Genomic DNA, 12,722 nt, shown 5'->3' with positions numbered 1-12,722 from the left:
TTTTATACTCAATTATCAGTCAGTAGGGGACTTTATGGTAGGTTTTGATGTTGCTGTGTCACTGCAGGTTTTTGTGATTTTGATGACAGGAAATCTCTGAAGCATTCAGTTTTCATTGATTTTGTCCTCTACGACACAAGTAAGACAAGACTTCCCGGTATTGCTTTCAGATTTTCTAAAACTTTTTGAATGTCAGAAACTTAAGAATTTAAAGGCACAGTTTTAAATTGGACTTTGTTGCACCTGCATTGATCAGATATGAAATCTGGCTCGGAACACACAGATACAATAAAAGCCTATTTTCTCTTCTGAAACTGTTTTTAAAGGTGACTCAGCTGTCTGGATTTCATCATGTTGGCCCGAGGACTGGTTTATTTTTATCCTTGCACTGTTGAGGCTCGAATGTCACTCTGGGCCACTTAAAGGTTTATCACAAGGGGTTTATAAGGCCTACACTGATTGCAGATTTAGGTCAGTTTTGAAGGAGTTTTATAAACAAAAAAGAAGGCCTGAATGATGTTGTATTCATTCTGCATTTTAAAACCATTTAAATGTGACCCACTGGTCACAAGCTCTTCATCATTTGAATGCAACAAAATGATCTTGTGTAACTAGCTATTGGTCAACCTAAGTTGTGAAAAGTGTGGGCTTCAGTCCAACAGGCTGTCCAAGCAACATTATGAGGAATAATGTTACTGTGTTTTTAAACTGGAGAAACACCTGTGTAACCGCATAGCCCTTCAAAAAGCAACGTTGTCAATTGTTCATATAGCTGAGTGCAGCAAATGTTCTTTAAATGAAACGGCAGCAGCATAACTGATAAACTAAGTTGCTTTTACAGTGATATTTGTGATACTTTTACATTATACAACTAAATATAAAAGAATAATAAGTCCTTTTGCTGGTTTGATTATCATGTAAAAGTGTGATGAAGATTTACAGTTTTAAAAAAAAGGCTCTTCAGTTGTGGATATGTTCTCAATAAAAGTGAGATTTCTTTTTTTCTGTGCAGGATTGAGCCAACAGATATTTTGCTGCTTGACAGGATGCAAGAGAAACTGTTTGGGCATGAAAAATGTGCAGACTCATTGGCATCTCTCTTATTTGCATTCCCACTGTGCATGTACTGTGACATTTTTGTAACAGGTTGTGTGGCCAAAAAACAGCACGTTACAGTAAATCTTTCAGACTGAAGATCCACTGAAGATTTTACTTTGATGATTCATCTTTTTTTGTCATGACAATGATTTTCTTTTAATGTCTAGTCATTCTCATCCAATTTTATCTGTGAATTAGTCTTAATATCACTCAAATATAGCTTATCCTCTAGATTAAAAAAGGTATTGGGAAATGTAATACATGTGATTGTGGATATACACACAGCAGCCCCTTCCTTCTATCTGTGCAATCTAATGAAATCCAATACAACAGCTTTGCCATAAATTCTACATTTATGAAGTATTATTAAGGTTTGTTGTGGATGGTGGTGGTGTACTGGAGTGTATTATATTGAAAAGTGTTGTGGAGTGGACAATATAGTAGGAACAACATTCAATGTAATGCACTCCAACACACTACTACCCACTATAACCTCAATAATACATAAAGTAGAATTATCGCCTTTCTGAAAATGCCTAATAAAATAGAATGAATAAACTTCACAAATGTAGAATTTATGACAGAGCTGTTGTGTTGGACTACATTAGATTTTGTACCCTAATGAAGTGGCTGGTGAGTGTATGTATATTATAGACTGTAAGCACTGAAAATCTGGTTTCCAGGCACTGCTGAATTGAACAAACGTAACAAAATAAGAACAGAAGACGTCACTTCAGAGATGTAGAACATGGAGGAACTTGTTTTTAGTGTAATATGCGATTTTTCAGGTTTTAAATGTGTTAAATATGCAGTTGTGTTCATGCTTCTCCGCCTCTTACAACCATTCATTGATACTGTTTGTTTTTGTGTGCAGGAGTCTGAGGGCGGCCTGTATGTGTGTATGAACACATTCCTGGGCTTTGGACGAGAACATGTGGAGAGGCATTATCGCAAAACAGGACAGAGTGTTTACATGCACCTCAAGCGACATGTCAAAGAAGTAAGTTTTCCATGTGAGCCTTGATTTAAGTCATTTTTAACTGGACTACAACAAGCACAGTACCAGTTAGAGTAGAATTAGTGGTAGTAGTAAGAGTGAGAATAATCTTTATGTACTTTGCCAGTGTTACAAAATGTGATGTGAAAGAAATATCAAGGTGGAAAAATCTCCCTAACTGGTATGATTTAACCCTCTGACACTTAACTCTCATTTCAGTGTCATCCCACACTTTACAGAACCGTGTTTAAGCTTCAGCATCATTCATGTAGTCAGAAGTCTGTTACATTGATGCTGTCAGTGATACTGCAGTAGTATGTACTGTACTGTATACATTATTGCATACATTACATTATTTTGGATATCTCTGATTAAATGCTCCTAAAATGACTACAATTAAAAAGCTTAGTTATCTTTGGTATTTTATGTGAAAGGATAAAAAGGTTAACGTAGACACTGTTTCAACCGTCACACTGAGGTTTGGCTCAGTGTTTTTGACTGTTACTTGACATGTTTTTAGCTGTACTGTATTATCACAATTATCACATACATTTGCATGGTAGCTGTTCTGTTTGCAGCTATATGAGTACATGATGTAGACAACATAACAGGAATATCTTACAGTAAAAAGCAATCCAAAGCAAAAAACAGATATGCAACAAATATTTGGAAAGCTTGTAATCACGCTGCAATTGATTATTTTTAGCATCTGAATCTGTCTTTCTTGATTATCTTTAGTCTGTTAAATGTCAGAAAATAACAGTCACACTTTTCAAGATGATGTCTTCATATTGTTTGCTTCATCTAACCAACAGTTATAAAGCAAAATTAAACTAAAATGTAAAGTTATATGAAACAGAAAAAAGCAGCGAATCATCACATTTAAAAAGCTGAAGCCAGATAATATTTGGTATTTTTGCTTTAAAAGATCACTTAATCTAATCAATTACTTGACTAATTGATTCAGTTTGAGATTGTAATGTTTTAAAATGTTATAGTGAGCCAGAGAGATATCGATTCAACTCTGAACTTTGTGGTGGTCTTGCACTGGGTTACGTTATATTGTGAGACATCACACACACAAACCCAAACAGTCCTCCTTTCAAAAGTTGATAGTGAACAACAAAGGCCATAGTTGCTGCCATGTTTTCTCACTGGCTCTAATTGCCCCCAGATAAGCTCTGCTTTGTAAAGAGCTGCTATTTCCATGCCTGGATCTGGCCAGAAACAGCTGCTCGCATTCTGCAGGCTCCTGTGTCTGCTGTAGCCCCCCTCCCTCCCCATGAGTCCACTCGGTCTTGAGTGTGTCAGCATTCTCTCTTCCTGTCTGTGTACCGTGTCCTCCTGCCTGTCTGGGCGGTCACCTGAAGCTGATTGGGCTGGAAGGAGACTGGTGGGTGGCACTGGGATGTTTTGCTGCCAGCTGGTGATTTGGCAAATTCATGTTCCATGTGGTTCCTCTGACAAAGTGGGTGCAGGTTACTGATTGATTCATGCATCAGTCAATCGACTGAAATGTTTCTCCATCAGTGTTTAAGACAGTGTGTATTGGAGAGAAATGAAGTAAGAGCAGAAAGGCACACTGACAGGCCCAAACACATAATGTTAGATGTACTGTAAATAATATCTGCCACAAATCAAACTGTGCAACATAAGTTAAAATCATTATTGATTTTTAAAAATTCTGTCCATGCCATGGTGGGGGTTTTCCCCTCACCCTGTAACCTGACCTGGCAACTGGAACATCCAGCGTCTATTTTAACAAAATGACAACCATCTGGACCTGCTGTCAAAGCAAAGCATACAAGCTTTTTTTCAGGAATTTACAGAGAGAAGTATTTTGTGTTATAGGATGTTTTTTTATTGTAATGTGATGAGGGTTCCTTGATCCATTTTAATCTCTCTTGCTTCCTGTTTCCTCACAGAAAGCAACAGGAGCTGCAGGAGGCGCCATCCCCAGACGAAGAAATGGAAAAGTGTTTCTAGGTAAGTTTGGTTTGCCTGTCAGAGGCAGTAGTGAAGAAGTACTCTGATATCTTTATTCAGTAAAAGTATCAGTACAACAATATTTACTGTATACACTCTATTTTAAGTAAAAGTCATGCATTCAAAATGGAAAAAACAAAACAAAATGTCCTGTGTGAGTGACATTTTATTCTATATTACATTATTGTATTTTTAATACAGATGTATCAGTGCATACACATCATTTTAATGCTTTAGCTGCTCCAGGTGTTGCTAATTTTAACTACTTTATATACAGTTAAGTCATCAAGGGCAGTGGTCCTCATGCTGGGGTCACAAGATAAATGAAGTCATGAGATGATTAATGAGGCAGAAAACAACATAAAACCACGTTCTGCTTCACAAATAGGTGTTAATTTTTTTTTTTTTTTTACTAGTCTCTAGTTCTTGTCTGTTTTGGGAAATATTGGAGAGTTTCTCAAACAGCTTTTTAAAGAAGAAAAAAAATTATTGGCTGAATACAACATAAAGTTAGTTGGTGCCAGAAAAAAGGTTCAGCTACATTGTTTTTACATTTAAAAGTGATTTGTATGTCAGAAGCACCTCTCTCACTTGAAGGAAGCCCCTCCATTACAAGCTAATGTTATTGTTTGTTACACTGTGATGACCCGCCAGTCAGTCTTTACCCGAAGTATCAGATATTTCCCATGATGAGACCCCCAACCCCCTACTCCTACTCCTCCTGTGCTCTATATATAGGCCATTTATTTGTATATGTGGTTGGTAACTGTTCTAAATCAAAGTGCCACATGCGTAGCCGGGGCCTCCTCCCCCTGCCTTTGGGTGGGGAGGGGGTGGTTGGTTTACAGTGGGGCCGCCTCCTGTCACTCGCCAGCCTCTCAGCTGCCACCACCTGTCAACCGTTCTTCTAGGCTGACACACTTCTACCCGTGCTATGACGCTGCTCGGCGAGGACCAGGTGTCTCGCTCCCTCTTTCTCACCCTCCCTCACTGTCACCCCGGCGGAGCAGAAATTCTTTCCATTCAACCTCTATGTCAATAATTGTTCCAGTTTTCTTATCATACAGACTTTATTCTACTGCTGAACATTAGGTCAACCCTCTCGCCAATATTTGATTCAGTCTGAATTTTATTAAGAAGTCCTTCTCTGGGACGATTTATGGTGTTGTCCAGTCTGATCTTTGATGCTGCGGCAGGAATGTATGTGTCCACCGTCATCTCCGTCATATCTCCATGATCTAATCGAGCCGTTAGCTGTTTATCTCCGACGTTACCACGAAACCAGCATCCACAATAACAATGTCAGAGATAACCTATGATCCTGTTTGATGAGTCATTATTCGACTTTAGGCTGGAGTGGAGAATGACAACTCTGTATGGCCAGTTAATTAAGAGGGGGTTTCCTCTGGGTTTCTGGCTCAATTTAAGTTTGGAATCATTTTGGTTAGAGCTGCAATTATTAGTCAATTCATTAATTAGTTGATCAACCGAGCAGATACATTTTTACCCCTGCAAAAATGCAACATATTTACAGGTTCCAGCTACAGCTCTAACTAGTACTCTTGTTCTATTAATTGATTATTGTTTTGTCAAAATTTTTTCTTTAATTTCTTTAAATTTTTAACTTCTAACTGCAACTAATTATTATTTTAATTATTATTTAATCTGCTGATTATTATTATTTTGATATATTCTCTATTAATTGATTATTTGTTTTGTCTATAAAACGTAGAACAAAAAAATATTGAAAAATGTCTTCAAATCCACACAGTCCAAGATGATGTTTTTAAATGTCTTGTTTTGTCCGAACAGCAGTCAGTCATTGACACTTCTGAAATGTGATGATTTGATGTTTTTTCTTTGTCTTACTTGATAGTAAATTAAATGTCTTCAGGTTTTGGATTGTTGGTCAGACGTAACAAGATGTGATCTCAGGCTTTCAGAAATTGTGATGGGCACTAATTGAGGAAATAGTTGGCCAATTAATCAACAATAGAAATAATATTTTGATAATTTATTTTTGTTATATGATCAATAGTAAAATTATCATTCCATAGCTGCACAAATCACTGACACCAATTAAAGTCATCCTCAGTAACTTGTTACTAACTGTAAGTGTAAATAGCTGCTGACAAGAGTGAGTGCTAAATGCCTAAATATAAATGCACTGTCTCTGTGAGAGAGTCATCAGCATCGTTTAAAGTCATCCTGTCACTGAAGTAAAAGAAAATCAGTGATGTCACTGATTGTTTTCTTGTTCAAGGCTTCATCTTTTATTTCTCTTACTGATTAAGGAGAGAGACAAGACCATAATGTAAAAAAAGAACAAACCTCATGCACAAAAACAAAAAAGAACAGATCATACAATTAAAAATAACTGAGGAAAAAGCCGACTGTGATGCACTGATCAGACGTCAGTCACTATCAAACAGCAGCTGACCTAATGTTTGCTTCCTCCCTTAAAGATTTAGAGCTAAACCGCGACTTTAATGGAGAGGACTATGAATATGAAGATGAGGCCAAGCTCGTCATTTTTCCAGACCACTTCGAGATCCCCTTACCAAATATTGAGGAGCTGCCCGCTCTGGTCAGTGAGTCGCTGCTGCACGGGCTCTTTGTGTTTCCATGCATGTCCTTGGGAAGTTGCACTCATTGGTTCCCCCTTCGTCACCCTGAATCCATTCACTTATTTAGGTTAAATAAGGTTAAAAAAGTGAGTTTTCTAAAATTTGAATAAAGAATAATGACTATTTAGTTTTTACATAACCTCTAGTAAGTCAACTAAATGTTTTTAATTTTGATCATTTTAGTGTATAGACTTTCACATTTTGTGGGAAATCACAGATATGCACATGTAGATGCCGCCATCACCTCATTGTTTCTCCGCCTGCGTGGAAGCTTCTTCACTGAATGCTAGTTGGTTTTTGGCACGCCCTCGGAGTTGGTTTTTAGAAATATTTAAAGCATGTATGATATATTGTGATTGTAAAAAATGTAATGTGTCCTGGGCACTACCTTTTAATATGAAAATGGCTTGCATGCTTTGTTTCTGCACTGTTTTAGTGTTATAGTGCTGCCCTGTCTTCTTGTGCTTAATAAATTACTTGTCATGGCACAGCTTCATCATGTAGTGAATCTTGCATGTCTACAGTTGCTCTTTCTGTTGACTGACAAATGACAGTATGAATTCTTGTATTTGAAAACACTGTCAATAACAGACAGTAGTCGGTAACGTCTGCCACCTCATATGATGTACAGGTGACCATTGCCTGTGATGCCGTCCTCAATGCACCATCAGCTTACAAGAAGCAGGAGCCTGAGTCCTGGGAGGAAGAGATCCAGGTGTCCAGACATGCCAGGAGCCTCAGACAGCTGGATAACGGGGTCAGGATCCCCCCCAGGTAGGACAGACATAAAACATATAATTTACACAGTGGGCTTTAATGAATGCTTTCTATGAACCCCAACAATGAAAAACCTAAGGAGTCAAAATTAACGCATTTTGTCCTAAAAATTGAATTTCCCTCACACAAGACATTATGTATATTTTATACACATTTTTGAGGGAATTACTCTTTTGTAAGAGACACCCAAGATAGCAATAGCAGTGTGTTGGTATTAGATTTGAGAAATTGTTCGAATACAAAGTTAAGAAACAAGAGGAAGTCATTTTTTTTTTACCATTTCCTTTTGATTATTGCACACAGGATGTTTTCATGGTAAAACCTGTAAAACATCTAAAATATCATACGTTCAACACAAAGTATATTCAAATTGTCAAAGTGGATCTCTGATCATGCAGAGGTGAGAGGGCAGCAGCATTATGTGAAAGTCATGCAGCTCAAAAGGGGATGAACTGAGATTAAACAAAGAGGTTAATTGAATGATCCATTGCATAATGGTTTTATGAATTACTGCAAGTGCGCTCTGTTGCATGTTCCTGCTGTGAAACGGTTAGGTAGGTTGGCGTCTACTAATCCCAGTAATCCCCTTTTCATCCAGTCTGTTTACAATTACAGTCAAAAATATAAATCTGATCACTTCCTAACCTGCTCCTGAGCATAATGCAATTTTTGATCATTTTCAAAGGTGTCACTCATTGGGTCTCAGCAGGATTGCGTGATTAAGCAACAACAAGACACTAATAAGAGTCTCTGTGTTTCTCTCAGCGGCTGGAAGTGTCATAAGTGCGAGATGAGAGAAAATCTGTGGTTGAACCTGACAGACGGAGCGGTGCTCTGTGGGAAGTGGTTCTTTGATGGGAGCGGAGGCAACGGCCACGCTCTGGAGCACTACAGAGAGACCAACCACCCGCTGGCTGCCAAACTGGACACCATCACCCCAGATGGAGCAGGTCTGAGATGCATGATGTGTTTATCTGAACTGCTGCTAAATACAAAAAAACGATGATTTGTCTCCTTCAGAGTGTTGTAGTTTTCATCCAATTAACAGCTTCATCCAATTAACAGTAATAATTTTCCTTGCCGTCATAAACAATATATGCATTAGATACAGAGTGTTGTAGTTTTTAAAGAAGTTTTTTATTATTTCACATACAGAAACAGAAAATACACTTTTAGACAAAACTCTGTGTCCAAATTTGTCACCATTTGACTGATGTTTTGGTTTCAGATGTTTATTCATTTGAGGAAGAGGAAGCTGTGTTGGACCCCCAAATATCAGAACACTTGACACATTTTGGGATAGACATGCTACAGATGCAGAAAAGAGTAAGTTAGTCAAACAGATTTTACTATTCAGTTTTGTAACAGGCCAGAACATCTGAAGCTCGTTAACAAAATGTATCTGCACGTACCAAACTAAAACCACGATGCTTCCTGTATCCTCCACAGTAAAGGCTTTTCTAATCTTTACTCAGACAGAGAATGGCCACCACACAGACAATAACGCCCGACCGCGGGTCAGTGAATGGGAGGTGATCCAGGAGTCGGGCATGAAGCTGAAGGCGGTGTACGGTTCTGGTTACACGGGTGTCAAAAACCTGAGCAACAGCTGCTACCTCAGCACAATAATGCAGGTCCTCTTCAGCATCCCAGACTTCCAGAGGATGTGAGTACGCTTTGATGAGATTTCACTTAAAGGAAAACGTGTAATATTGATTATCTTGGCCGTCCCTGAAAATTGTTATTGTGATGTGAATTGTACCTGTTCAATTAGAATATTTAAATTTTTTATGGGAGCCATTATGACTTATAGATAAACACAGAATGAACAGAGAACATAACATTGATGCATGATTTCATTGGCTGTTTCATTTAAGTTCCTAACTGTCTTTGTTGTAACAACAGGAGGTACTGTAGAAACAAGATATCACAGAAGAAGACTCTAGCTCTGTAACTTAATAACAATTACAAAAAATACAGGAAATATTGCAAATACTAAGTTGAATTACAGTTAAAAAAAAATTCCATTAGCAGTTACAGCATTTTGATAATTATGTTTCTAAGCAAAATGAAACACATAACAGAGGTTTGATAGGCCAGGTCATTTGGGCCTGTTTGCAGAAGCTCAGATCAAGATGAATTTTTAATGTGAAATCATGAGAGTGTAGAACAATTATCATTGTTTATTTTAAAGCTTTTATTCTTCTGAGAGACTCAAACAACATACTATTTAGCTTCCAGAAGATAAACATTTTCTTTCAAATTTTACTTATCTACAAATCCATAACACTTATTGACAAACAACATCAATAGGTAGGCACTAACTCATGGAATTAGTCAAGTCAAGTCAAGTCAAACTTTATTTATAAAGCACATTTAAAAACAACCTCAGTTGAACCAAGTGCTGTACAGTTGTTAAAATACAATATAATCACACACAAATATAATAATAAATAAAACAGTAAAGGAATAATAAGAGCTCAATTTAAAAAAAAAGAGTAAAAGTAAAGATAAAAATACAATAAAATAAAATAAGAGCCAAGGATTCTCGCCTAGCTGTGGCTGAACGCCAAGGAGAAAAGATGGGTTTTCAGCAGTGTTTTAAATTAAATTGTGTATATGATCCATCTTTAGCTTGCAATATTGCAAAATGATTTATTTGCCATATCCTTATATTTCTTTCAGTTATTGATGTTTTCTACTATTTTTTTCACTGATATCTGTGAATGTAAATACAGACAAACACAAAACTGATACTTCATTTTAAAAACTACCAGGTGTAAAACAGCAGGTTGAAGGTGTTCGTATCTTGTGTGTTTCCCTGTGCTCTGTCTGAGGTGAGCGTGTGACATGTATTTCAATCTTTAGGTATGTGGGCAATCTTCAGAGGATATTTGACTATTCACCCCTTGACCCCTCCCAAGACTTCGCAACACAAATGTAAGTGACTCCGGTGTTACATAATGTAGTGTTCACAAACAAGTGAAGGTGGTTTTCACCTGCTGCTGTTTCTGTGTCTCAAAGTTAAACAAAAAACAAAAAACAGTGACGTTTTGTTGTGAGTAACACATTTGTATCTCCATTAAAATGCTTGGAATAATTACATAATGACATTACAGTTTTATAATAAGTCTATGAATCTTAGTTAAGGCAGTAAATTGTACATATTTGTTTTTTAAGTGCTCGGAAATATGATCCGGGTGTATTTTGTTATGTAAGCCATATGTGGTGCAAGAGGCCAGTCAGATGCTAATGAGTTGAGTCTTAACCGAGACAATACATATCCATTATGTGAAGCCACGTTTCATATTCTAAGGCACATGCCCAGATAAACATTTGTTGAGTTAATATGACTTGGTTTTACAATCCCGTATTGTAATCGGAAATCATTCCTTAATTGGGGGTAGGGGATAAACGTTATCAGGTGGGCATCCTCCGGCTTTGGATTTTCATTGATCAGCCCATGCAGCAGTTTTTCTTCTGTCAATGATTCAGTCCTGTTAATGCGGACTGTAAATCATAACCAGCAGCTACACAACACACACTGAAGCACACTGCCAGATAAACATGTGTATATTTGTCACCGTCCTGGTCTGATAGAGCTTGTCAGCACTAGATCAGGAGAGAGAATCTGTGTATCCTGATGTGTCAGGTCTCTATTTATCTCTCTAAGAAGCACTGGAGGCAGAGTGTTGGATAGGTAGGATTATCCTAATTAAATTATAATTAGATGACACCACTTGAATAAGATTTCCAGATACAAAGTAAGATCAGAAAGAGCAAGATTTATATTTACAATTTTGCAATTATCTAAAAAGATGGCTGGGCTTTGGTGCTATTAATGTACAAATCATTGCGAGTGTGCTTCATGATGGTCTAATGATGAAAACAATAACTGTTGCCGCTACACCTAATTTACTCTTAAAAATCTTGATCTCCCATCATCGTTTAAAGAACACACAAGGATTAGTTTGTCTTCAATGTCATCAAATGTAAATCACTTACAGACCATTTTTAGTCTATAATTTAATCTTTTTAGGAGAATATTCAATCTTACATTAACTGAATTCTTATTGTATTACAAATAATCATTTTATACTGCACTTTTTCATCTTTCATAATGAGAGATGAGTATAAATCCTTCAGTCATACTTTTTAGTATAAAACAGTGTAAGACTCATGTGAAGTAGTCATTTGAAGAAAGTGATACTGGTCAAAATGATTTTACTTGTTTTATTGTGCTTGTAGTGTTTGGTTTAGTGGTTGACACATTGTGTTTCATAGTCCGAGGAAGGAGCAAAGATTTATGTATGTACTGTATATATAAAATATTTTGTTCACAGATAAATGATGTACTGTCTACCATCTTGCCTGCAGGAGAAACTAGTGATGAACCAAACCAGTTAAAATTAAGAAATTCAGGGATTTAAGAAAAGAGGGAGAATAATAAAGTGATATATTTTTGCTTCTTGCACATATGATCTGGTGCGCTGGTTACTGTGGCAACTGAGGTGCGTTTGAAGTCGAGCCAGTTTTGTGAGACGCAAGAGTCAGAGTTAAGTTAAGAGATAGTGTCCCCTGGTGCATTGTCTGAAGGTTTTGAAATGTTTTTTTTCTTCTGATGTGTAAATACAACGTGTGCACTGTGCCTGCAGGATGAACAACAAAAATACTAAAACAAACTTCTGCTCTCATGTTTATGCCTTTTGTTTTTGTCCGGCAGGGCTAAACTGGGACACGGGCTGCTCTCAGGCCAGTACTCCAAACCACCCATGAAATCTGAGCTCATTGAACAGGTGATGAAAGAAGAATACAAGGTATTAAACTGGGTATGTCCAGCTCCCAAAACTGGGTCCATAACCGACAGACGCATGTTAATACTGAGTGGTAGTCAGTCTTTTTCCACTTAATGACTGTAGTAAAGAGTTAAGATCAAATTTCCCAAAATTTAAAAAGCAAAGCCGTCTCATGATTTTAGTGATTGTCTTGAGCTCGCCTACCTTTCTGAGTTTGTGACAGCTGCAGAAATCTTGTTGAAACAAAAAGAAGACGTGATTTTTAGATACGCTGTCAAACATTGTGTTGCATGACAACATGCATGACAATGTGCAATTCGGATTGTTTTCAATTACAGCTCCAGGCACAACTCTTAATAGACTGCATCACTTCTCACACATGCTCGCTGTGCTTAATGATTGCATCGTAATCTGTTGAACAACTTTTATTTTCTTCCCATG

At 37.3% G+C, this 12,722-nt stretch overlaps 1 protein-coding gene across 1 annotated transcript in view; it reads left to right on the top strand.

Moving 5' to 3' along the window:
* The window catches only part of usp13 (ubiquitin specific peptidase 13), a 31,052-nt gene that overhangs the window by 1,411 nt on the left and 16,919 nt on the right, over positions 1 to 12,722 (top strand). The window contains exons 2-10 of the mRNA XM_062424082.1: positions 1,973 to 2,098; positions 4,021 to 4,081; positions 6,547 to 6,668; positions 7,340 to 7,482; positions 8,251 to 8,435; positions 8,714 to 8,811; positions 8,961 to 9,151; positions 10,354 to 10,425; positions 12,209 to 12,302. Coding sequence (XP_062280066.1) covers positions 1,973 to 2,098; positions 4,021 to 4,081; positions 6,547 to 6,668; positions 7,340 to 7,482; positions 8,251 to 8,435; positions 8,714 to 8,811; positions 8,961 to 9,151; positions 10,354 to 10,425; positions 12,209 to 12,302 — 1,092 coding nt within the window. The remainder of the gene's footprint in view (positions 1 to 1,972; positions 2,099 to 4,020; positions 4,082 to 6,546; positions 6,669 to 7,339; positions 7,483 to 8,250; positions 8,436 to 8,713; positions 8,812 to 8,960; positions 9,152 to 10,353; positions 10,426 to 12,208; positions 12,303 to 12,722) is intronic.

This window comes from Scomber scombrus, chromosome 8 (genome assembly GCF_963691925.1).
Source record: "Scomber scombrus chromosome 8, fScoSco1.1, whole genome shotgun sequence".
NCBI lineage: Eukaryota > Metazoa > Chordata > Actinopteri > Scombriformes > Scombridae > Scomber > Scomber scombrus.
The sequence above is the reverse complement of the archived record's forward strand: the minus strand, read 5'-3'. Positions and strand labels throughout refer to the sequence as shown.